Source organism: Pipra filicauda, unplaced genomic scaffold (genome assembly GCF_003945595.2).
Source record: "Pipra filicauda isolate LSUMZ 115617 unplaced genomic scaffold, ASM394559v2 scaffold234_size1211729_pilon, whole genome shotgun sequence".
NCBI lineage: Eukaryota > Metazoa > Chordata > Aves > Passeriformes > Pipridae > Pipra > Pipra filicauda.
The window spans coordinates 829,678-855,588 of NW_024104348.1; the positions used below are offsets into that span (position 1 = coordinate 829,678).

The following is a 25,911-nucleotide window of genomic DNA, read 5'->3' on the forward strand; positions in this document are numbered from 1 at the left end:
GAACTTCTAAGTTCCTTCAGTATGGTTCTAATGAGCACTTTCTAGGCTGAGTGTAAAATCTTTTGAAGACTAGCTGGAAAAAAAAATCCTTGAATGTCTTAGACAGTGAGCTCAAGATGACCTAAGACCACCACTTGGTGTAGAAATCTCAGTATCTATGAATGGGAATGTATATATCCTTGCATGTGCTTAAGTCTGTAGTAACTTTCATAGGCCTGAGAAAATGATTGTCCTGATTTGACAAGCTAAATTCCTGACCTGTCTAAATTCCAGACAATTTTCTGGATATCTTGGGAAAAAAAGTGAAAACCTTGAATAAAAATATTAATAATAGTAGAAAAGGGAAAAAAAACCTGACAAAAAGTGACAACACCCCGCCCCCCAAACAAAACTCAAAACAACCCAACAACCAACCAACCAAAAACCAAACCAAAACAAAAAAAAAAAACCCAAACAACCCACCAAAAAACAAAGGAAAGGGAAAGCTAAAGGAGAGTAATATAAAGTTGTACGTAAATTCAGGAAATGTGGAAGATATTTGCTGCAGCAAATGATAGTTAGGGTTAAATGTGAGTTTGAAAATAGCTAGAAAATTATCTTCCAGGCTACATGGTGAAAAGTCACCATCAGAGTCCTAAAATGTAGTCTGGACAGAGAGTCAGAGTGGGCAATTTGGTCTGGCAGAATGAATGGTAAGGGCTAATAATCCATGGAGAATAGGTGCTTTGTAAAATAAGCTGTTTCTTCATTGATGTTGTTAGATCACCATCTAGAGGATATTTAAAAACACATGCTTGTCATTCTACTGTAGTTTCTTGAAATTTTATTTCTATTCATTGAGGTTGTGTAAGTCAAGTAGCACAAATTAGTAATAAGTGGTTAAACACTGAAGTGGGAAATTCATTATATTGTCCACTCCACTGGCACATTTTTTGTTCAGTTTCAGACAGTTGTTAGCTACAGATATGTTCAAGATTAAGTATTATCTTTTGATATCAGGTGGTGTCCCATTGTTATAATCCTATCTCCTTCATTCTCTTTTAAACTTTGAGATGAGATACACCTTTTTTTTTTATTCCCAATAATGTTCACAGTATTTGCTTACTTTAGAGTGTTGTTAGCTACATATGATGCAAAGTTTTTGCTTAACTGCATATGACATCTTTGTATGTCAGATGAGTGCCATGATGTCACAGTGTGCCCCAACCAAGACTGTGGTGGTAGTTAAGTCCAGACTCTGTTAGCTGAAAAGCAGCGAGGAGCAGAAGTGTCTTGTGCTGGACAGGAAAACAGAATGGGGGATAATCGAACCCTGATTGTTTTTCTGGGATTTACCATCTATCTTATGGGTTTGTTCCCAGTTACTTACTGCTCAGTCTTTTCTAATACCTTCACACCAGTGAAAAGCCAGATCATGATTCACACTACCAAGAATGGACAGCAAGAGGGAAACAGTCCATCAGCAGGTGAGAGGAAGGGTTGAAGTGGGAGGATGAGAAAGAAGGGGCTTGGAGAGCAACTAAGACAGGAAATGAGATAGGGTGTGGACACAGAAGCTTGTAAGGAGAAAATCAGAGGGGGAACAAGAACATATATGTCAAGGAGAAGTGGGGGTCAGATGGTCCCTAAGGAATAGGGAGCCAGCAAGGCCAGCAGGGCAAGGGCCTGAGCAGGACAGGCCTGGGTATGGCAGTCAGGACCAGACAAGAGGTCACCAGGGAAGTCCATGATGTTGAGACAAGTGCAAGTTCAAGAAGGAATACCAGTCAGTGTCAGGGTCAAATGTAGTGATGGTGACCAGGGTCAGACACAGTCCAGTGACTGCCCAGCCCTACACTTACAGGGCAGAGGATGTGGGAGAGGCATAAGTTCAGGCTGGTTCACAGATATTAAGGCCTCTTAGATCACCCATGGCCCTGACTGCAGCCTCCCATCTCAGCTGGTCCCCCTCACACCCTACAGAGATCCAAAAGGAAAGGTCCAGGCCGCTCCTGGGGAGTAAGAAAGAAATGAAAGAAATCAGGGTCAGACACAGTCCATTACTGCAGGCAAGTCCATAGTGTTAAGCCATTTTCAAGGTCAAAACAGGAAGACAATTTGTAGGTCAAGATCCAGAATAACAAAGTCCATGGCCAGGCACAGCTGTGATGGAGATGGAGGTGGAGATAGGTATACTTGCAGCAGGCCACAAATACAGATCTGAGACCCAGGTCCTAGCTTAAATAAAGCCCCTGAACCCATGGGATTCAGGTAGAGGCTCCAGCTGGGGCTGTCAAGAGCCACTACAGCCTATTACTACAGTCATGGCCTGAAAAGATAAAAGAAGGTAAATGTATCTGAGATGACTTATAATGTAAAAGTACAGGAAAAAAGGAAAGGAAGAAGATGCAAAGGAAGGAGAGTAAGGACAAAGCAATTTCTAAAATAAAAGATTTCAAAAACAGAATCACAGAAACAAGAAAAGGACAACAGAAGCAGAGATGGAATGGGGTATAATGCAAATCTGTTTAGGATGAAGGAGAAAATGGACATATAGTAAGGGTGAGATGGATTTGAAAGTTTAGAAAGCAGGGCAAGAAAAGTAGGGGAGGGAAGTAGAGGTATAAAGGATGAAAGAAGTATGAAAAGATGAAAAGTATGAAAGAAGCGAACAAGAAGAAAGCTTATGTTGCCTCCTTTTCACCCCAGTCACAGGTTGGGAGGAAATGGAGGAAACTTTCGTGGCTTCATCAACAGGGGAAGGAATGGAGGTGATCGATATGGTGCAGCCTGAGGACTCAGAGGCACTGAGCAATGCAGCGGTGAAGGACCTGCTGTTGGATCTGGCTCTTTCCCTGAAGATTGGCAGCGTTGTGCTCTTTTTTTTATGCATGACGTAGAGCACGAAAAAATTTCTGCGATCATGGATGATAACAATTTGAGCATCTACCTGTGTTTCATGGTCACCTCCTGGACAATACGGCTTCTCTTCATCAACCACATCCCAGGGAACACTGAAGACAAAGGCAGAGACCTTGTGCATGTATTGAAAGTGAAAGTGTTTTTCTTTCTCCTTGAGAAACACAATAAATTCTCAATCCAAGACTCATGTAATTTTTTCTAAGCCAGACCTCCCTTCTCGCACTTCCCATACGTTCTTCATGTAAAAACATCATAGTTTCTAATAAGAATTGATTCAACTCACCAACTTCAGGGGTGACTCTGTCTTTTAAATAGAATATTCATAAATTCATCATATATTGTAAGAACAAGAGAAAAAATGCATATTCCAGGGAACGGTGGCCCATATACACTTAACAAGATAGATACAAGAAAAGTTTAGATTCCTCAAAATGCAGACTGTCAATGGCTTTTGTTTTTCTAAACAGTATAAACTAAGAAATCAACTAGTCTCAGAACACTGAAATGACATCTGTATTACACACAATGTGTTGTGCAATGTTAATTGTTATTAACATCTAAAAAAAAAGACAGTCTGGACATGCTGCTAGGAGAAAACTGAATGAGTGAAGGAGGACTATACACTGTTTAAATGGTAACAACAAGCACAGGTCCAATTTTGTTATTTTTTATGATGAGTAAATAAATAATTTTGAAGTATTATTATCTATGACTTGGAAGTTCAGCTAAGAATGACAGTTGTGTTGGGATCAGTGCAAATACAGCACAAAGAAACAGGCCTGATCATAAAGAGTTTGCAATCAAAATAATTTTTTTATTCATATTTTAGTTAAGTAATGAAAACAAAATCTCTGAACAGTCTGTTCTTGGAAAATATTTTGCCACATTGGTCAGTACTTAGAAAGTATTAACACAGTTATTTTTACAAGGCTTATATTGATGAGGGATGTTTCCACTTGCCATCACCTATTCCACAAACAATCCCCATACAGCCAATATAACAGGTAAAATAAAGATGCTCCCATAATCAAGAACAGTTTGAAGAGTATGCAAAAGGTAGGAGTATTTTGTATTCTTATTGACTTTGGTAAATTTTAGAATATTGGTATAAATTTTCTAATTATGAGAACCTGAAATGGATGTAATTATTAAATTGATCTTGAGAATGTATTTTAAGCACTTCTCCTGCTACCCCAAAACATATTGCTTCTTAGTCTGTTTTTCCTCCAAATTAAATTAACACCTAAAATCCAATTTTAAGTAGAAAGTAAAATCCTGCAGCAGCTCTACTTGGCTGTTTGGATGGTAAATATTTACAAATGTAGGGATGAGAGAACTTCCAGGAATGAGAGAACCAGGTTCAGGATCCAGAGAAATTCTTGGATTTCTAATTAATCGATCTTCAGAGACTTCTAGAAACCCCCATGACTGTCCCATACTCCACCCTCAACCATATCTTTAACCCTAGAGACTAAAAAAGAAAGTCTTGTTTGAAAAGAAAGAAGAGAATCTGTTCTCAGCTCCCAATCCCTCTTTCACTAATAGGGATGCTTTAGTCTTTCCCCTTTTTTCTCTTATGAGTTTTTATGATTAAACAAAAACAGAACAGAGAAGGCCTTCAGTAACCTTCATTATAACAAAAACAGAACAGAGAAAGCCTTCAATAACCTTCATTATTACAAAAACAGAACAGAGAAGGCCTTCAGTAACCTTAAGTAACATCTTTCAGCCTGGAAACTGTAGTCACTGAGTCTTTCCTAGTACCTGTCTCAATTTATTAGTAAAAGAAGAGAAGAGGATTCTTCCCTCTCTTATAAAGTACATGTGTGGCTTGCATAGTAACCCATAGCATTTTCCTAGGAGTCATTCATTCATGAACAAGTCTTAGAGCTCCAGTTTATTGACCTGTCCATTAAACATGACTGGGAAGCTGCTGGGGTAGACAGGGAAATGCATTGAATAGAGGGACTAGTAGCGTAACAGTCTTTCTGTTTATAGCTCCTCAGAAGTTGCTGTCTGCTAGAGACTGGGTAGTCGCCTTGCTACCTTGGGACTTGTTACACTCCAGAGTTACATCTGGGACAGAGTTCTGAGAGCCTCAGAGGAGACCTTCTTCACTTATAAACTCAGTTTAAAAATTTCCCTACCATCAACTTCTACAGAGAGGATAACAAGAAAAGGAAGGTAAAGGAAGGTCACCCCTGTCACCCTAGGGGTCCTGCGAAGATGGTCATACTTTCATGGTCAGGCCTTCCTGTCCCTGGGGTCATATCTCTCTTCCTCCTTTCCCATGCAGATTACCAGATGCGGCATTTGTTGTCTGGGTTCATTGGGGACCCACTGGAACAGCGGAAGACCTTGGAAAAGTCCTGGCTATTGCTGACAGGCCCACAGACACGAAGTGGCAAGGGACTATGCGGATCTGTGTTCAGGGAAAACTGTAGCTTTTCTGGCTCCTGGTGTCCACACATTGCCTGAAAGGAAGTAAAATAGAAAAGTCAGTTTAGGTGAAAGTCCTCATGTCATCAAGACTTAAGGCTCCTCACATCTCTGTACACGTCTGAGGGTGCTAGAGTAAACAAGGCAACGTGCATACATGGCTGCCAACAATGTTCAAATCTTTCTTATGACTGTTTTTCCTTTCCTTATACTTCTCTGTCCCAATTTCTCTATCTGACAAGCCATCTGTTCTTTTTCTGTACTGCATAGTCCAGAACACAGGGAATTTAGGCCACCTTGGCTAGGATCATTCAACCTTGGACTCCATCTAAAGTAATGGTAAAGATATTGTCTCAGTGTCTAGTTTCAGCTTCTTAAGTGAAATCAATGAGTGCTCCTCAAGAAAGGAGAGCACTTACGCAAAGTCCCATTACTACTTGAGAGACTCGGGGGAGGATTATGAGACTTTACTGGTGTTAAACTGGCAATCCAAGTCTTCCTTCTTGTGATTTCAGTCTTTGTTCATTGACAAATGATGCAGTAGCTGCCAGACAACTTCTGAAATGCAAATCTTGCCACCAAGACCCAATAATCTCCTTTTCTACACACTGCTCTCACCTAATCTCAATATATGCACAAAACTTTTCCCTTTGCACAATTACAGTGACTTACAAGGATGTGACTTTTCTAAGCACAGAAATCCAATGATCTATCACAAGGAACTCAACAGCACAGCTATGCACAATTGCACAACTTTGCAGAAATCCTTAAAGCAGGTTCCCACAGAAATATCTAACTATGTGTGCATGTCCTTCTAGTTCTTTATCTCTAAATAACATTTGAGACTCTTTTTTTCACTAGCAGTCACTCAAAATGATAAGACATCTAGTTATTCAGCAAGACAGAAAGGCAAATGGAGGAAGGGATGGACTTTTGCAGTAAGATTTCGCTCAACAGCAAAAAAAACTACTCAGAAGCTGGCAATGCTTTCCCTGACACAGCTTGTCTGCTATGAGTTAATTTTGGTAGATTTCAAATCTTTGTAAAAGTTCTATCTGCAGACAGGACTTTTGTTAGCTTTGAGATCTGTAACAGGGCCCGTATCTGTGAATTTTAGTTTCTAAATAATATTCTGAATGTCACAGATTTATCAGTCATTCCCAGTTCTGTGAAGAGAGGGAACAGAGACTGAATATCAAGAAAGACAAACTAATAATGGAGAGTGAGAAAGACACATGACTAGCTTAGAACCCATTACATGAGCAAAACTGAGGTAGAAAAGTTGATCATGTGAAAGTCCAATCTTAGGTAAATCCTTCTCTTCTTTGTGCTTTTTCTGCCAGTTCTTATAGGCCTGTGGAGAGAGAAAATGGGTAATAATAAATCCTCCTTCAGACAGTAACCCAAGCTCATGTCTTATGCCAATGAAATCTATCAATCTAATACATATTTAATAAATTGGCAAAATTGTATCATTCTCCTCACTCTGAGGCTCTCTGCTGCTGTCCATGCCCCTAATAATTCTACTGTGGGAGAATAACAACATAATTCTTTTCCTTCCCATAACAGATACTCCCACACATACTGTCATGAGAGAAGATGTGGTAACTGGACAATGTAAGAATGAAAATTATGTTCAAAACAATTCACAAATATTTGAGTGTAAATTAAAAGACTTTTTACCTCCTACCATTCTTCGTGCAAGAATGTAAAAGTACCATCTTAGACCTATGGATCTCACAGCACTCCCAGTAATTAAACTGCTGAAGTACTGCATGAGGAAATAAAAAACTCTCTCTAGATTAAAATATTGCTGAAAATATCTTTATGGAGTCATTTTACCACAACACAGAATTCTGTTTCATGCCTCAGCTTACTTCCTCAAGTATAACATACACATAAATAATAGCATGCTTTTGTATGCATAACATAAATGGGGAAGTAAAGATGGTGAAGGGGAGAAGTTGTCTTACACAGAAGAAGTGAGGTTACAAGCAAAGCTTCTTGAGGATCCTCTGGAATAACAGAGGGTATGAAGGGCTCATGGTTCACTGGCACAAGTGTGCAAGAAATATGGAACTGAAGTAGCATATAGGAGAGGGGTACAGCAGAGCAATCCTCTGACATGGCAGTTGAGCTGTGTGGTGAGACTATGAGTTTAGAGAAGTAAACTACAATACCTGGTAAGCGATGGTGAGCCCTCCAGTGTCAGCTGTATTCTCCAACAGTGTAAAAGTGCCACTGACATTAAAGCTGTAGCTTTCATACTGTTCAACCAAGCAGTCTATAGATTTTTGTAGTGCACTCCTGTTGCATGTAGGACAGCCCTCAGGCAACACTGTGGGAAAAAAAAAATCCTAGAAAGTAACGCTATTTATGGCATTCGTCTGTGTTCCTCACATTAATCCCTGGTTCTTCTTAGTAGTCAGCTTGGGCTGGAATGGGGTTTACTTAACTTCATCTACCTTAACGATATATGTATACATTAAAATAGTGACTAGGATTTCATACCACTCAAGGGAAAGTACCTAGAAGTACTCTTCTAGTGGGACCTAGAAGAGTAAATAAAGAGCCAGTACCCACCATAACCATAGAACGAGTGGAGAATTTCATGTGCCATGAAGACCCCGATGGCTCCAAAGTTCACAGCACTGAAAAATAAAGATGAAAAGAGTGCTTTTGGAAAGAAAAAGAGGGCAGATGAGCATTCCTTATAGCCACTGAGCACAACCGTGGGCTCAACAGGAGTATTCTACTCTGAGAGCACACAAGCACTTCCTATTTATTGTTGCTCAGATATGTAAAAATGCAAATACAAGTGTAAATCATCCTACAAGTGCTTAAAGTTATACTATGGGATTATTTTAAAGTGTTTGTAGCTAATGAGCCATCAAAACAATGAAGAATCTGTGAATGAGGTTCTGCCTTTATGAACTGTAATGACATGTATTGTTGTTGAAATATGTCCTTATTTACTCCCAGTTTTCACCACAAACAACAACTGTAATGGTTACCACATAAAAGTAGGATGTTTGGAGGAGCAATCTTGCAACAGTTGTCTAGTGAGAAATGATACATAAATTGGCAAGGCAAATTAAAAACATAAAGGTTTGACTTCAATTTCCCTGGTCTCGCATTGGCAATCTTGCTACTAGCAAGAGATTGTACTAGAGACCTCCAGTAGTTTTTTCTAAATGAAATTTCTATGATTCTATGCAATGAATTTACAAGTAGTCACACAAGGAAGAGTACACTCAAATTGCATTTCCATTATATGAAATTATGGGCTCATTCTTTCTTCCCATGCACTGATTAGCACGGCTGATGCATGAAATTATTGCACTACATCACTGGGAACTCAGTAGGAAGTGACAAGAACAGTTCATCTTCTCTTAGAACTGCTCTTTCAGAAGCTGATAACTTATAACTGTTGCCCAGAGAAGCTGTGGATGTCCCACCCCTGGAAGTGTTCACAGCCAGTCTGAATGGGATTCTGAGCAACCTGGTTTACTGGAAAGTGTCCCTGCCCATGGCAGGTGGGTTGAAACTAGCTGACCTTCAAGGTCCTTCCAACCCAAACCATTCTATGATACTATAACAATTGTACTGCTTTTATGACCTCTTGTTTTAAAGTTTATCCTCACAGTCATGTGAATTGGCTCTTGCCAGTAAAGTTTAAACTCTGGAGCATCATCTGAGAAAATGCTATTGTGCCAATTCACCAAAAGCTGATCAAGTTTGTCTTATCAGTCTATTTAATAAGGTGACAGTGAGAAAAATGTATTTTACTAACACTGAATATAAAAGGAATAAGAAGTTGAGAGTAAGAATATGGTAAGTGCAGCCCACAGCACCAGAAAAAGTATTTCTTTTCTATTATTCTTTTGAGATCCCCTTTTCTTATTACTATAATGAATTTGTTAAATACTGCAAGAACTAGAACATTACTATGGAGAAAATAATTACTTTTAACTGAGACATGTTTCTTTCAAACTTCAGCCTTTTGCCACAGCGTAAGCTTATCTTTCACTGCTATGGTATTAGGAGAAGTATCTATCCATTATCAGCAAAAAAGGACATTGGATGATATGTTTACGGTCAACTGCTTTAAGTGCTTTTAGTATGAGAGAAAATATTGCTTAAGAGATCTGTTCTATATGAAGAAAGAACCCAACCAGAGTAGTATGGTCTACAGAAGTGTTCTTGTTGCAGGGAAAGACTCAGAATTAAAAATCTATTTGCTTAATTCTTCTAGACCTTTTCTAGAAAAGGTTTCTAGAAAAAAAAAAAAAAGAAGAAGAACTGGATACATTTGGAAAAGAGTTCTGACAAGAATTTGCTCTGTGATGCTCCTGTTTTCTCTGGGTTAGGTTTCTATGGCTTGAATTTTAGGAATTCTTGGAATCTTGAAAATGAGAGGCAAAGGTGAAATGGCTACTTTACAGTTAACCTACATGAGACTTCTAACTCTTTGCTCTGAAGTAATACACTAGATTCCAGTAATATCCTAGATCTAGTAATATACTAGATCACCTAGATTCTGATTTTGCTCCAGCAGAGTCAATGATCACTCTCTTTCAGAAGTCATAAGGCAGTATTCATCTGGCTTCAGAAAAAGCTGGTTTTCCCCTTTTACTGTGTCTTTCTGGGATGCAATAATAAAAAGAAGTTAAAGACAGACTCATTAACTCATTAAGATCCTTCCTGGAAGAATGGTGCAGCCCAGGGACTACATTCAGCTTCCACCCTGCAGCCCCTCTGTACCTGGGAAACTCTATGTGGAAAAAAGGGCTGCGAAACATTCCAGCAGGAAAGACCACCATGTGGTGTCTTATCGAGTAGTATGAATGCACACTCCAGGGATACACATGCCACCTTGAAGTAAAAAAAAAAAAAAAAAAAAGAAATTAGAGAATGTACTAACTTCTTATCTCAAATTTTGTTCCTTTCCTCCACTAAGTTGGCAAAAATAGTGTGCTCAGTTCAACTGTTCATACAGTACCAGCAAATGATGAAATTCACATCTAATTCCAGGTGTTCAAAATAAACCTTCACTTGTTTACAGATGGTCAGAGCTAACAGCTTAATTTTCTTACACATGAAGGGATCCTCCCTCACAATTTTCTTGTCAACTACCTGTGAAGTCCAGCACAAAATACTCTTCAGGAAGTGTAAGGCCCTAAGCACACTTGACAATGCTGCCTGCCTTCTGAAGCATCCTATGTCCTGCCAGCATTCACATCATCATGGTGCTCTGCTATTTCCTTTGCTGTGAGGTCCAGGAGAACCAGCTATCCCCCTTACTCAAGAGAGCATGGGCGAAAAAAGTGGGGTGTTTTCAAGAGTCTGGGACTCTCTCCAAAATGGTGGGGTATTTTGGCAGCATGTGCTCAAGCTGAACACAGGATAGGCTATCCAATTCAAGGCTTTTTAAAGGAGGGTGCAGTAACATTCAGAGCTGGTGAAACCACATTTAGAAGTACTATGCCCAATTCTGCCCACTGCTCCCCACTTGCTCTCCCTCTCCTTCCACAGTAAAAGAGAGATACAGTCATAAAATTGGTCATGGTCCTGAGTGATCTGCTCTATCTAATCCTGCTTTGACAGGAGAATTGGACTGGGTGATCTCCATAAGTCACTTCCAACCTCAGTTAGTTCACAACTGTGTAATTCTGTTACCTTTTTCAGATCACTTTCTGACTTACTTATTCTGTGGGTGATGCTGAAGGATTTTCAGGTAGGAATTTTCCCTCAGGATCTTCAAGCAGGCCACCACATTGAGAAAAAAGGTGTCTTCATTTATCTCCAACTGAGGGAAGAGACAGGTAATGTGACTGTCATAGGGCATAAGCAAGGAATGAATTGAACAGTATAAGAAAAAGAAAAGTTCCACAGGTCAAAAAAGGGTTAATCAAAAGAGAAACCAATGGGATACTTGTAGGTTTTTTCTCTTCAAGTTTTAAAGACCTTCAGTTTAAGATAGGACAGGAATGTTATCTGCAGGCCAAGCAGAACATACCAACAGATCAAAAATTGCTTCTATCAGGCCAGCCACTCTACATAGGAGACAGCATAGACAACAGTATAGAACAAAGGTTCTCTGGGCCCATATATCCCCACAAAATGAACAGTAGGAAATGTACATTGCTCCAGAGGTCATAACTTCTTTCATAAGCAGACATGATAGCAGTTGGTACAGGTAAACTGCCAAAAACGAGACAGGTATGTTTACATTATATAGCTCACATTCTGGTATTCCAGGTTCACTTTGGCAGTCTGGAGTGTGTGAGCTGGATAGCCAATCTCCACCTGTAGTTTGGAAACCTAAAATAATAATAAACAAATAAACAAACAAAAAGAAACATGATCAATAGGAGGCTTTACGTTCTTCAAGTCCTTTTAAACGCTATTTCTAAACAATGTAAGCATGATCTGTGTCAGCCCTTCAAAATGACAGCTACTCTGTTTCTCTTTCTTAACTCTCCAACCTGAGGTCTAATGTTGTTCTACTCTTCTTTTTCTTTATAGGATTGTTTTCTGCCATTCAGCTTTATAGCTTTTAACCTCTCTAGGTGTATAAAACTGAATTGTATCTCAATGCAATTAATTCAAAGTATCCATGGACAAACAAAAACTGAGCCTCTCTATGCCTACACATCAGTGTCTGTGCACATGCATGATGGCACTTATAAAACCACTCTCAGTGTTTAGTATGTATAAAATATCTATTTAAGATTGTGTGCCTGTAGAAGCAGGTAGGAATATGTGAAGGTGCAGGCCTTTTCCACTCCTTCTCCAAAGGCTTCAGGGAAAGGAAGGCCTCAGTAACTTCTGCCTTCTGCACACACCGAGATTTTAGCGCTTTGGCGAGTCTGTTCATCCATCCATTCCAACTCATCCAGTCGGTCATAGAGGGCATCTTGGATCTCAGAGAACATCTGCTCAGCCTGCCATGGAGAAAAGACAGAATGGTCACAGCTGCAGAAGAACATTGTTCAGGTTTAGCTACCATCTTCCCCTGCTCCAGCAATTCAACTACAGAATAATTGGGGAAAATTTCCTCTTTTTGTGATGAAAGAGATTTCAGTTTCCACAGTGATTTAGGTTAAAGTTATTTGGCATCCTATTTTCTCCCACACACCTTTTCATCTTGCCTCTCACAAAAACTATGCCTATGCTAACTGCTCCTTTTACTGTAAATACACTCAGAATGTGTTGGCATTGATTTGTGTCTTTACAACTGGTCATATAATTGCTTAATGGCTCTGTAACTGAAAATCTTATTGAAATATATTATATTGGTGATGAATACTGTTAATACTTAACTGTTATTCCACGGAGCACACTGAGATTGCATGTATTTTTAGAGCTGTCATAGCTATTGCTGACACACATGTATGACTTTGCTAACAGTTGAGACAAAGGTAATAACTGGTATTTAGCTTTGACTATTCTAGCAATGACAGCAATGTCTTGTTCTGACATGTCTCACTCCCAAAAAAGGAGGGAAAGTGCATAAGCACAGGAATATGTAAAAAGGTATAAAACCTACACATGATTTTGCTGCCTTGATGTGGTCATAAGTTGGCATGTCAAAAAAAGAAAGGTGAAGCTGCACTCTGCTTGGAGGGTAAGATGATGAATACCTACAAGTTTCTTGGTCTGCTGAGGAAAAATTTCTTGCACAATCATCTTCCCTAGAACTGGCTCAAAGAAAGAGCTGGTATCAGTCAAGCACTTCCTCCAGCGCTCAGCTGGGATCTGTAAGAACAGAGAAAGAAATACACACATGAGAGTGAGGACAAATAAATATGAAGTCAACAAAAAGATATGTAGATGTGCAGTCAGTAGCATACACATCGCTATCTAAAAATGACAGCAGTGAATAAGTAATGTAGTTCTATTTAAGCTATCTCAGAAAGATTTAGTCAATTAAAACACTGATTTCCTTATGATTTACTCCACTTATTTTCACTCAAGATGAAGATTCATATGCTAGTTGAGAAAAATACATAGAAGAAAGGTGATAATCTATATTTTGTTCAGTAGTCCATGACACAGCGCACTCAGCTTCTGTAAAGTTTCGTGTATCATGTCTGCTCACATATTTCCTTGAGAAAAAGAAAGAAATTAATGGCCTAGTGAGAGTAGATTTCCCCCCCCAAAACTAAGAAACTCCATATAGACAAGGCATCAAGAGAACATTCAGAAGACATGACCTATGGCGTTCAGCTGCTAGGGAGGCTGAAGAAGGTGATTAAAGACTAACTCACCATTCTAGATCCCATTTTTCCATAAAGAATCTTATATAGGTCCAGGCGTACATCTTGGAATCGACTATCAAGGGCTGGGGAGAGATTCCCAACCAAACAAACAATCATATAAATGTGAAGGACCCTGTAGGAAAATGACATTTAAAAAGGAAGAAGGTTGAAGGCTAGTCACTCTAAACACAGAGGCGAGGCAAGAGTCAAAGGAGTACCTTGAGGCAGAGGAACCCTAGGAACCTGAACAATGACAACAAAGTACTCTGAATAGGCTACACCTGGGGTTATCAAAGGAGGATGATTTGACATGAGTCAACCAAAGAAACTCCCCAGAACATCATTGAGACTCAAGGGGTAATTGCCTGTGGGGGCACAGGATTCTTTATGGGAAGTAAGAGAAAGATAATTTTCAGGACTAGGTGAAACTTATTAAAGAATATTTTGAGAGGTCTGTGGGATTCTGTGAGACTTTATTACGGCATGTTTATGGGAAGGACCAAAGGCAGGGAAATGGAAAGATCGTGGTGGATTGGGAGAACATACATGGCAAAATGGAGAGGAAAGGTGGTAAGAGAGAATGGTTGAGTGTAAACTTGTGGCTTGCCAGGGTATCTATCTGACTGAGCCCTGCACATTGTCACTAGGATACACCCTATTTTATTAAATACTATTCTTAACTAACTTATCTGTTGTGTTTGGGGATGGATCTGAATACTGGAGAGAGTTGGCTGAGAGTTGGCTGTGGGAGGGACTTTTGTTCAAGCTAGTTGCTGGAAAGAGAAGTCTGAGAGTTGGCTATCAGAGATACTAGTGGTTTGGACTGGTACTGGAGAGATCTGCTTGTATATATGTGTTTTTAACAGGAAGAGACCAGAGTAACTGTAACCAAAGTAGGGCTGCAAGACTTAGGGGCTCATATCCAGGTAATAAACACAAGTACCAGCACCTATGGACACCAGGGGATCTAGGGTTAGCTTCTGGACAGATTGAATATCTAAGACCAGCTACTGGAGTGATCCATATTTTGTGTGTGCAAATATGTATTTCAATAGTATAGACCAGTCCTGATTAGCTGGAGCTGGGGAATAGGATCAGGCTGTCTGAGCTGTTCATGTTTATATTAGTGCTACAACAAAGGTGCTGTGTTCCATCTCTATTGATCACACTAGCACATACACACACATATATATGATATATTTTTATATATGTGTTCGTATATGGTGCATGCATATGCAAGCCTATTGGGAATATATGGTAAGCCTTAGTACTGGCCAGATCTGTGGATATAGAGCCACAGTAGCCTTGCAATTGTTAGACTACTGGATTCAGCAGCCTCTGACACAGACCTATTTAACTCATGGTATCTGAAGTAAATATTTCTTGGGGCATGAACAACTACAGCCACAGATATGGACTACTCCTACCTTCCCTTGTGCCATTTTTCGATGAGTTGTGACATGCCTCTTAAGTAATCCATGTCATGCACTGCAATTGGCTGAGAGAGGTTCATTGGCATGGGATGGAAGACAGCCTGGAGACATGATAGCCAGTCAATAGCAGGTGCATTTTCCTGGAAGTAAAACAAAGCTTACATACTGAAGTATGAATCTAAATTGACTCACAAGAAATAATAGGGAAATAGGATAATCTTTCTAATACTGTTAAGAGATACTTTCAACAAGTCCAATTGTTTTTATGATGTGTATATTGATTGTAGTAGAAAAGGAGAATTGACTTTTTTAAAGGAAATTAGCACAGGAGAGGGGAGAGAATTTTGGGCCTGAAAAAATCCAACTTCTGTCAGTTAAAGATCATAAATTTATAAGTTATTTCAAGCTCAACAGGCTCCAAGTCTAAGTTGCAAGACAGTGGCATCTAAAGAGAGTATCTCCTTTGTCTTTTGATCTGGATCTTCACAATTTGAATGTCACATGTAATCATGTTACTTAAGTTCTAAGGCATAGATACCTGTAGCTCCCTAATGGTGGTGCGAAAGAACAGCATCCCGCTCTCCTGTCTTTTCTTCAGTGGGGTGACAACTTGCTGGAGGTTAGAGATGAAGGCCAAGGTAGGGGAAAAGGAATCAGGGGGACCATCCTGTGTCCCTCCAAGTAGGACCCCCAGTTTCCTCAAATATGAAAGATACACACGCAGAACCTGCAATACAGACTGAAAATTAATAACCCCATTCATCCATCCATCCATCCATCCATCCAACCATCCAACCGTCCATCTTCACCATATAAACTTCAATCTTTCAAAACCTCTGCAGACCCGCCCCTAAAACTGTCTTCTCACTGCAACATTCACATGTGGAGTACAGTTTCTCAGGTGCAGTTCCTTTCTCAGTGAAGAACACTGAAATCCCCAATTATTTTTGTCACAGACTACAGTTACTTTAAATACTAGAATAATTTTAGAGATACGGGTCTGCCACCTCTGGAAAGAAATGTAGTGATATAATGAGCCAGTATTTTTGATTGAGAGAAAATGTCAGCTTCTAGTTTCAATCTTTATGAGGTATCAAAGGAATGCTTGTGACAGGTAGACAGGTTTAGTTTTCTTTGAGGACTCTTCTGAAAGACTCAGACTGAGAAACTGAAAACAACTCAGTGTTTACGAAGTTCAGAAAAATGTCAAATTAATTTTGTTACAATAACTCTCAGGGTCAAAGAGCTTGTTTCCCCAACTTATGTTTGAACATTTTAAAATAACTATAAAAATGCTAGCTACCTCTGCCCCCAATACACAGATTTTGTTATAAAGCTTTACTTTGGACAGAGATTTTCTAAAAACATTCATTCAAGGTGAAACGCAAAGGGAAGGCCATGTTCATATTACTTGGCAAATATAAACTACAATTTTAGCATTCTGTTTCTATATAAGAAGTTTTAAATCTGGCATCTAAAATGGGTTACATTTTACACACCATCTTTTCGGAAAAGTAGAGTTCTGTAAAGAATTCCTTCTGAAGTCATTTTCAGAGGTGACTGACCGTAACCCATGGAAATAGACCACTGTGAACCAGGAGGCAATTCAAGGAGATCCCTTTACCAAATAGCCATTTTTACCTTGCTTCAGCCTCTGATATGTTACCTCAAGATAATTTTTTTCTTTGAATTCACTCTCAGGTGGCAACTCAAACTCAGGATGATCAATCTGCAAAAAGGAGTAAAGGAAAAACATCTCACTATTTCCAGAAACCCTGGAAATGTGAGAATATGCTCCGCAGGCTTTGGTAATTTTTGTATTATGGAATTTGAAATGTTAATAAATTTCTTTTTATAACATATTTACGTGATAAAATCAAGAGTTTTACTGAAATTTAGGAAAACTTTCCTCAGAGAAGAATATAGGCTTAACTTGACCAAGCCTTGGTCTGACTCTTTACTCATAGTGCTTCCTGGTAGTGCTCTTTCTTTAGCACACTCACCTGAATAATATTGGTTTTGGGGTCAGAAGGAATAGGTCCCACGTGGACTCTGAAAAAGGGAAAGGTGTTGTATCTGCCCATAAGAATCTGGAGAGTTTCATTAAAATCTTTTGTTTCCTCCACATCTGTGATACTCCATCCACCAACCTAGAGAGGGAGGGAGACAGCAAGGCTGCAGGTGAGAAAAACTTGCTTGATCCATATTTACAAAATTTTTTTCACACCTATGAGCTTAGTCATTATGACAACTGTGAAGCAACAAAGCAAATAGCAACAGGGGAACTTGTGAAGAGCTCTGATGGCTTTAAAATGACCTGACACTTTCCCTCAAGCAAAGCAATGAACTGAATATGACACAAGGAAAAGGAATTATAATTATCAGCAGAGCAAGGTGTGCAGGAAAAATAAGCTAGATAAGCAGGAGAGAGGAAAGACGTCTCATTTTTCTAAAGGCATCCAACAACCAGAACAACCAGGAATCAGGGTTCACAGGTCCCACTTCCCTGGCAATCGGATTCACAGGTGGGCCTGTAGTTCTTTCTGCTGGAAAGTTCTGCACCCTCCTTGGAGATAAGACATAAATGCTCTTTTGCTGGCAGAAGATGTATAACCCTCCATGGCACTAAGAGGAGTCTTCCAGAATGGAAAGAGAAAAATTTTATTCTTTAAACAAGCTCCCTTTGAAGCCTGGACTACTGGATGGCCATCAGATTTTAGATACAAAAATTTTAGCTGTTTGCAAGATGTTCCCTGGCCTGTAAGTCAGATACTATCGAACTAAGCTGAGATTAAACACGATCCCTCTTTGTAGTCTTTGTTTTTTGACCATCCTTAAGTAATGTGTAGGGTTATGAGGAAAGATTCAGATGATTTTCTGATGTCAGAAAGTTAGATATTGAAACTGCATTTAAAGTTAGAAGATTTATCACTTAGAAGTTGTGTTGCAAACCATGAGTTTATTTCAGGGCCAGATGCTAGAAAAATTACATCCTGTAGGACCATATGACCCTAACTGCACCCTTTCCTTCTTGAAGGAATTATCTTCTGAAAGGAGAGGAAATAGCACTAATATTCACCTGATTTAGGAGGTCCTTCAATGGCTGAGCTCCTTGAGATTCTATCTGCTCGATATTCATGCAGGAACGATAGAATTGCATTGCTTTCTCCTGGGCTGAGCCTCTTATCCCAAACTGTGGACTCTCTGAGAAAAAAAAAAAAGATTAAAAATTAAAAAAGTGGTTTAAAAAAGAAGTTGGTACAGTGTTAAAGCAGAGAACAGTTGTAAGAAAATACTACGCTTTGATTCAGAACATTTCAATAAATACATCCACATTTCCCACAGCGATTCAAAGCAAGGGGCCTTCTGGTGCCACAGCTCTTCCTGAGGCCAAATATGTGACATTCTTTGCATGGAAACAGGAGCACAGAGGAAGATGATGCATATCTAAGTCCATATCTGTCCCACATGGAGACAGGCCACATCACTAGAGTGCACATTCAGACAAGCACAGCAACAAGTGCTTACTTTTACAAGACAATGAGAAAATAGTTTGAGTTGTTGTCAGAATTTTAAAATGTGACTTTCATCTGTTACACTTGGCAAGAGTAATTAAAATGTTTAAAATGCAGCTATTGTAATATGATATGCTCAAAAATAAATCTGTACCTGTAACGATAGAAGAACGAAGAGATAGGACTCAGTCCCTGTTAGAAATGATTGTGCTCTCAGTTACTAGCACTTTCAGCTCTAACTGAGGCAGTTGCTGAAGGTAACACACCAATCATCTGTCCCTACCTAAAAGCCTTTTCAGGATCAACAGATTTTCTTCCAACAACACATCAAATACATTTAGTGATTCTTCTGTGGTTCTACTTGAGTGTTTGCCTTTCCAGTTGCCACAGGCATATTTGTAGAAATCCTCACAGGGTTCTACAGTGTCATTCCTAGAATTCAGGAGTCTTTCCAACAGAGCAAGACCTGGCTTGACATCACAGGATCCTGGAGAAGAAAGTAAATAGGAGAGAACTGAGCAATAACAGTGGAGAGTGAGAACAACTCCAAACAAACAAACAAATAAACCAAAAACAGAAACAAAAAACTAAAAAACCAAATTAAACAAACAAACAAACAGTTCTCTGTGGGACATTTCCTCCAAAAGATTTATTTTTGGTGCAAACTCCTTTCCATGCAAAGTGTTAAATTCCTTGTAAGTTTTTGCTGAATATGGAATGAAATGTCTTCTGTCTTTCACTTCCCAGGAGGATTGTCTTTGCACTTTATAAGGGAGATTCTTCAAATAAAGGGCAAGTAATCAGTCCAGCGGTGGTGTTCTCTCTTTGTACTACCTAGGTAGTCACAGTTAGGGTTATTCTGCCTTCTCAGTGTCTTTTCTCTGAATCAGCCAAATTTGGCCTAACAATAAACAAGAAGCAACTGATAGCGTCAACACATGATGCAAAAGAAAGACATAGCACAGCAATAGTAAGATCGTAAGATTAAAACATGGTTTGTTCAAGTATGGGAAAAATACCTCAGCAATGACATTTTTTAAAAGAGGACAAAACCTTTCTATAATATCTTACTTTGATTTGTGACTCCCTTTATCTAAACTGCTGCAAATCACTGGGTATGTGTTCTCATTTTGGTTCAGTGTCTTGTATCGACATCAGATGAGATCAATTATTTACTGAAATAAGCCACCTGTAAATTAAAGTGAGACTTCCCATACTATGGTTTCAACAGTTGACATGAGAAAAGGTTGGCAGAGTGGAAATAGACAAGATCTAAACTAACAGTTTTTTCTTGGTCTATGTAGTAAATGGCCTCCAACACATAACAAGAGCTAAAGAAAAATGTCAGGTAGATGAATAGAAAAAAGCTAGGTAAAAGGTCAAAAATGCTTATTTTGGAGTGTCTGCATCCACCAATATAAATGCATCTTCAGTATTGAGCATTCTATATGCTCAGATATTGCCATGAACCATTCTCTAGATAGTTCTTTAGCAAATTTGATAGGCAAATTAATATTTCTACTCTATGCTCACAGCTTCTCCATTAGCAAAAGACTATGACTTTTCCTTTTACACTGTGACTGCACTGATCTGTCCTAGAAAATCAGGACTAGACTTAAGCAAGAGATGGAAAGGTGGAGGAGGAGCTCCAAATATCAGATTCTGTTCACTTTCCTGGAAGTGACTACAGACAGAACAGAATATGTTGATGAGATGCAAAGCAATATAATGATGCTCTCTCTGAAAACTGGGCTCAGGCATATCGAATAGCAGGCAGAGGAGGAGGACAGATGTGGAGGATCTCTCCCCAAAAAGAGGTAGGAAAATGTAACTTTTTTACAAAAGCTGTTATGGTTCCCAGAGATTCTGAAAGTCTGGTTCTTAACATTGATGCTAAGCTTAGTACACAATGGAGGTAGACTAGAGAGAAAGGGATCTTACAAATGGGGTGGATGAGGAAGAAAGGGAAAGGATATCCCATATCATACCTAGAGCACAAGTCATCACGATGTAGGTGATAAGCAGCGTAAAGCCAAGGACAGTACTGAGAATAAGTGTACACAGAAGTAGGCTTTTCCCCTGAAGGCATCGTTCTGTCTTTGCACCTTTTCTCAGCTCCTCGTCACAGGTCTGAAGAAACAGAAAAAATGAAGAAAGAAAAATTTATGTTAAAGTTAGCACTGATAATATACTCCATCTATTAATCATGGATTAGTGCCAGAACACCAATAGTCATCCAACTCATCTAAGTGACTGTACTCCCAGGGGCTTTCTCCCTTTCTTTGTTTCCCTGTCTTTTCAAGCTACAACTGTTGCACTGAGCTACTAATTATATATTGAAAATGCAGCTTGCTATGAGGAGGCTTGTCCCTCCATAGTTCACTCTGGTTTGTGGAACCCCTTTGCATATACCTCCTGAAGATATCAAAGCCTTTTTGAGTCCATTTAAAGCTAATGATGTGATGTCTAGAACTGATGGTTCTTTATTCTGTTACAGTCTGGCAACCCGAGCACTAATTCCAGATCTCTCCTCAACAAACAAGTACTGCATCCTAAGCTCTCTAGCCTGGTTCAAGTGAGAGAAAAGATTTGCTCTATTCTATAACCTCCAGTAAGCTGTAAGTCACTGAGAAAATCTTATATACAAACATGCTTTATCTCACATAAATTTAGTTGTGTTCATAATGTAGGTGTGTCTTTTTAGTCAATAGAGAAGGCTAAGCACCTTATGAGTACACTTTCTATTTTGGATATCTGTCTTAGGATGAGCTGAAGCATCCTCCAGAGTTACCTTTCTTTTTCTCTCTTGACTGCAAAGGAAGGTACATGATTACCTAACATCTACCTGGATAGTTAGATAAGATGACGTTTACTCTGTGTGTTCACTCCTGCATACTTTAATGTACATAAGACTGGAGAAAAGCAGTTTACAAAAGAACAGACATGGGAATGCATACTGGTAATATAAGGAAAGGGAAAGAACTGAATAAAATGAAAGGTAGGATGACTGAATAAGAATAAACATTAAGAAAAGGGAGGTAGGAGGCAGAAGGGGGAAAACCCCAGAAGACAATGGAAAACCCTGGATATAGCAAGCAAGGAGTAAATCTTATAGCTGTGAAAGCTGATTGAAGAGTTACTTGGAGAGTCCTGCATGCCAGTGTCAGGGCCTGGCTGGTGCTGTCCCCATAGGCTCAAGCTTAGCACCCTGTTGAAGGTTGGTTCTCTGATAAAAGAAAGCTATTTGAGAAACCTTGTCAAGCCTTGTAACTCTTTGAGGAAAAGTGAGAATCTGCCTCAGTGGACATGTCAAATTTTTCACTTGGTAGCTTCTTTTTGCAGTTCTCATGCGTGATCTCCATCTGAGCTATGCTGCAGTGGCAGCCATGTCTTCATCTGGATATGCATCCCAGTGATCTGGATCCTGATCTTAATCTATAGACTTGATTCTGCAGGTTTGAGCTTGGACCTGCCTGTCAATCTACATTCTTGATTGACCCTGCCTACTGTCACCAGACCTGCATATACCCTGCATTTCCATCCTGGGTGGGGAGAGCTCCCCTTGCTGACCAAGTCTTTGCTTCTTGCTTTCTTTGTCATGATTCTTAAGTCCCAGACTGCCATCCCTTTTCTGACCTTGCTGCTCCCTTACATGCAGTACATACCCCTTCACTGAAGGAAACATTAAGGAAATGAATGAGTCTGCTGTTAATCATCCGGACTAATATACTATGTACAATTCCTGCACAAAAACATTAACAGAACAAAAAACACAAAAAACAATAGGAAAAGAGACCTCATTATTTCATATCTTTCAAACATGCATTTTATTCAAGTAATTCAGAAGCCTTTCAAAAGCTTACTTGACTCCTGGAAATTGCTAACAAGGGTTAAGTGCCTAACTGCTTTTCTCCTTTAAAATCCTATTATCCTGACTTCTTTAGGCAGGATGCTGAATAACTAAATGGAAAGCATGTACATACAAGTGAATCCTGGCATTAGAAGGTGCTAGATACAGGACATGATCATACTGGCACTGTACGAAATATAAAGGAGGACATCCAAATTCCTTTCGTAAGTCCCTGTAGCAAAACACTTCAGGTTTTACTCCTACAGTAAGAGAGTAAGTATCACAATTTAACAGTATGGTAGGGATGTGAGTGAAAGAAAATTAGCTTAGCTAATTTTGAGAAGAAAAACTATTCTTCAACATGCAAGCCCCCAGCTTTCACCATTTAGGAGGGAGTGAATGATTCACATTCACAATTAGTTTGAATTCTCTGTTGCAATAGATTTCTTGTTTTTCACATTAAAAATCTGGCTTGTTCCTACTATGAAATATTTATAGTTTTGCAATACTTTGGTTTCATGTTATCAGAGGATATCTGTCTCTCTCTTTTGAGTAATAAGTGGCATGGCTGTGGAGACACTAAGAAGAAATTGGTGTTTCAAGACTGTCAGTGCAATTTCTTATGACCTTCTGGTTAAGAGTAGGTCTATATCAAGCCTATACATTATGTTTCTTTTGAAATGCAAAATACATCAAATAATAGATTTTAAAAATCTGTAAGAAAAACAGGACTGTCCCCCTCAAGTCTCCAATGTGAAACAACTATTTTGCTAAGAACAATATGCCTCAAAATAACAGCATACCAAAAAGAAGTGACAGGGGAAGTGGCTATGTACCTCCACTTAGAAACTGGATTATGGTCTGCGCTATACAAACTATAAGGATAAAAATTTTCTTCAAACACTCCCCTTCCATAAGGAATGTCTTTCTAATCTTGCCTCTGTAACTAGGTCTGGATTTGAGAGATTTTATGTGGACCTACATAAACAGAGATAAAAGAGGAGGGCAATCATACTTAGTTGTCCTTTCTATCTTTTTCATGACAACAGCTTAAACAAATCTAGACAGACAAATGCCCACTCTTTCAATACTCCTACACAGATACTGACCTGGGCAAAATCCCTGTCAGACTCTTTATCTAGAACAAACTTCACTTCTGTGCCTCAACGGACTAAGTGGTTCACAGGTACTGAAATACAGAACCCTTCCTAAGTCAATTATTTTTGACCAAGGGAATGTGGATTGAACTAGGTGGAACCAGAGCTGAGATATAAAAACTTCCAGAGCACAGGATACAGGAATACTACATAGCTTGCAGGAAGCAGCAGCACTTTATTTTGAGGCTTGGTTGCCTCATCCAGAATGCTCCATATAAAGATGCAAGTGAATGGTTTGAACAAGCCTGGGGAAAAGGACTTCAAACTCTGACAGAGCTTTTCCTTATAGGCCTCACTTAGGAGTGAGAAAAATAATCAGTATTTGCATAAAGTTGCAGATGAATGCAATTTCCAGTACAGTTTCAGTTCTTTCACGCTTTTAAGAATGTGCGAGTGTTCAAACTCAAATGGCTCCACTGTAGCTAAGTGAGAACAAATGCCTGTAAAATCACTAAAAAAAGACTTCTAATTGTCATCAATTATAAAATGTATTATTTTGAATTAAGATACTATATTAACCATCTGATTCAAATGTGAGCATGACTTAGACTAGCAGAATCATAACAGGTACAGTTACTAAAGCAAGAACTGTTTGATACACCCATATCAGCCAAAGAATTTGATTTTCCTGCAGCATCTCCTTCCTTCTGTTCGTGAGTCATTCCTGAATTTTGAAGGGAGGTTGAAGTTCCTCTGCATAACTCTTCCTCACCTTTCATTTTCACAGAGTTCAGTGCTTTGCAGAAAAAGAAGCATCTAGCTTTCACGAAAATAAAGTAAATAAAGAGACCAAAGGCAGAGAGAATTGGAGTTATTTTTCATAACTATTTACCAGATAATTTAGAGGTTTTATTTTTCAGCCTGTAGATTATTCCAGAATTACTGACTTTGGCTGTTACCCAAATTGCATTTATCACATTACTCATGTGGATGACATATTTTCAGACTAATGCCTCCATACTCACCAAAACCTTCATTTTCTTAAATTTATCTTTTGTCAGCAATTCATGTAAGCACAATAAATTGAGCCCATTAAATGCCATTTGAGAAATATTTTAGGCTGTGTTCAAAATAGAGTATCTGCTAATGTGAAATATGAAACAGAAAGGTTGCTGAATTATATTCTGGACTACTAAAATTTTAAAGCATAACCACGGCCAATAACTAAAATGATAACTGTTGTCTGAACTTTATCACACAGAAATATGGAAATGGATATACAAAACAATAATTTCTGCAAATTCTTCAGCTAGAAAAATGCAGACAAGATAAAGTTATCTTTTGAATTACAGCCAGAGTCACACTGAACAGCTCTCATTGTAACAAAACATAGGTATTTTTTAGTTTGAATTATTTAGTCACGTAGGACACTTTACATATCTCTGTTGTCCTTGAATGTTTCCTATATTTTAGCAATGCTGACCTAACAGTTCACTTCAGTGCAATTTGTCTGTAAATATGAAAATAAGACTTTATTAGCCATTTATATAAGACATCAAATCAGAAAATTAAACCACTCTATATGGGAAGCAATTAGCCTTATCATGTCATTCTCACATTCCAAAAAGCATGCCATGTTTATACACAATTATTTGGGGGTGGGGGAAATTGTATGTTTCTGGGTAAGTACTCTCTTATAATTTTGTGTTGAAAAAATGGAGATACAATAAAAGAGGCCATTACTATTATTATTACTACTACTCCTATTATTATTACTACTTATCGGTCGGTGCTTCAAACAGTTTGGAATACAGTCTCAGGATGGCCATTAGGACAACTAACAGGAAGGGCAAGAACCCCTAAATCATTGCACCATGTCCCACATCGTCAATCCTGAGACCCAGACAAGCCCTTTCTGGATACAAACTGTCAAAAACTCAACTACCCCAAGTTCCCTAAGGTAATAAGCAGTGTAGGTATGATAGGGATAGGAAAAGAGAGGTGTGAGACAAAGGTACCTCAGCAGACTGCAAAACAGACCCATTTCCTTACCTCAGGAGGAGTGCTCATCCTTGTCACTGAGCAGGCTTTGCTCCTGCGGTTACCACAGTTGTCAGCTCTGTTTACTTGTTTGCTATCAGTCTTCCATGTCCAGACACACTGCTAAGTTCAGAGACAATCTCTTCTTTCCAGCTTGGCTGTTTGCTGTGGGGAGGAGAAGAGAGAGGAAAAGCTCTGAGAAAAACGCCCTAAAGAAAATGGGAGGGAGGGAAACAGATATGTTACTACAACTCTCCACCCATCTTCTAAACACCTCTCTTCTCATAAAAAGTACTTTTTGTTCCCTTCTGTGTCTCCCTGTGACCCACCCGTCTTTCTGTCTCTTGGAGCTCCACTGAAATCTTTTTGAAC

At 39.0% G+C, this 25,911-nt stretch overlaps 1 protein-coding gene across 1 annotated transcript; it reads right to left on the minus strand.

Annotated features, from left to right (window-relative positions):
* Positions 1-3,765: 3,765 nt before the first annotated feature.
* Positions 3,766-25,911, minus strand: KEL (Kell metallo-endopeptidase (Kell blood group)). The gene is made up of 19 exons (XM_027722150.2): positions 25,869-25,911; positions 25,552-25,704; positions 20,541-20,682; positions 18,836-19,039; positions 18,117-18,241; positions 17,041-17,187; positions 16,704-16,766; positions 15,576-15,764; positions 15,032-15,177; positions 13,614-13,737; positions 12,991-13,101; positions 12,189-12,287; positions 11,587-11,664; positions 11,046-11,149; positions 10,105-10,215; positions 7,924-7,991; positions 7,521-7,678; positions 6,599-6,694; positions 3,766-5,375 (listed from the first exon to the last, which is right to left on the minus strand). The coding sequence occupies exons 2-19, from the start codon at positions 25,567-25,569 to the stop codon at positions 5,199-5,201; spliced, it is 2,160 nt and encodes a 719-aa protein (XP_027577951.2). The 5' UTR covers positions 25,570-25,704; positions 25,869-25,911; the 3' UTR covers positions 3,766-5,198.

What these genes read in the sequence shown, in the direction of transcription:
- KEL (XM_027722150.2), bottom strand. An exon ending in TTCCACATAGAGTTTCCCAG is followed by an intron (nt 7,992 to 10,104) that starts GTACAGAGGGGC and finishes TTTATTTTTCAG; the next exon opens with TGCTGTGAACTTTGGAGCCA. An exon ending in TCTACCTCAGTTTTGCTCAT is followed by an intron (nt 5,376 to 6,598) that starts GTAATGGGTTCT and finishes ACTTCCTTTCAG; the next exon opens with GCAATGTGTGGACACCAGGA.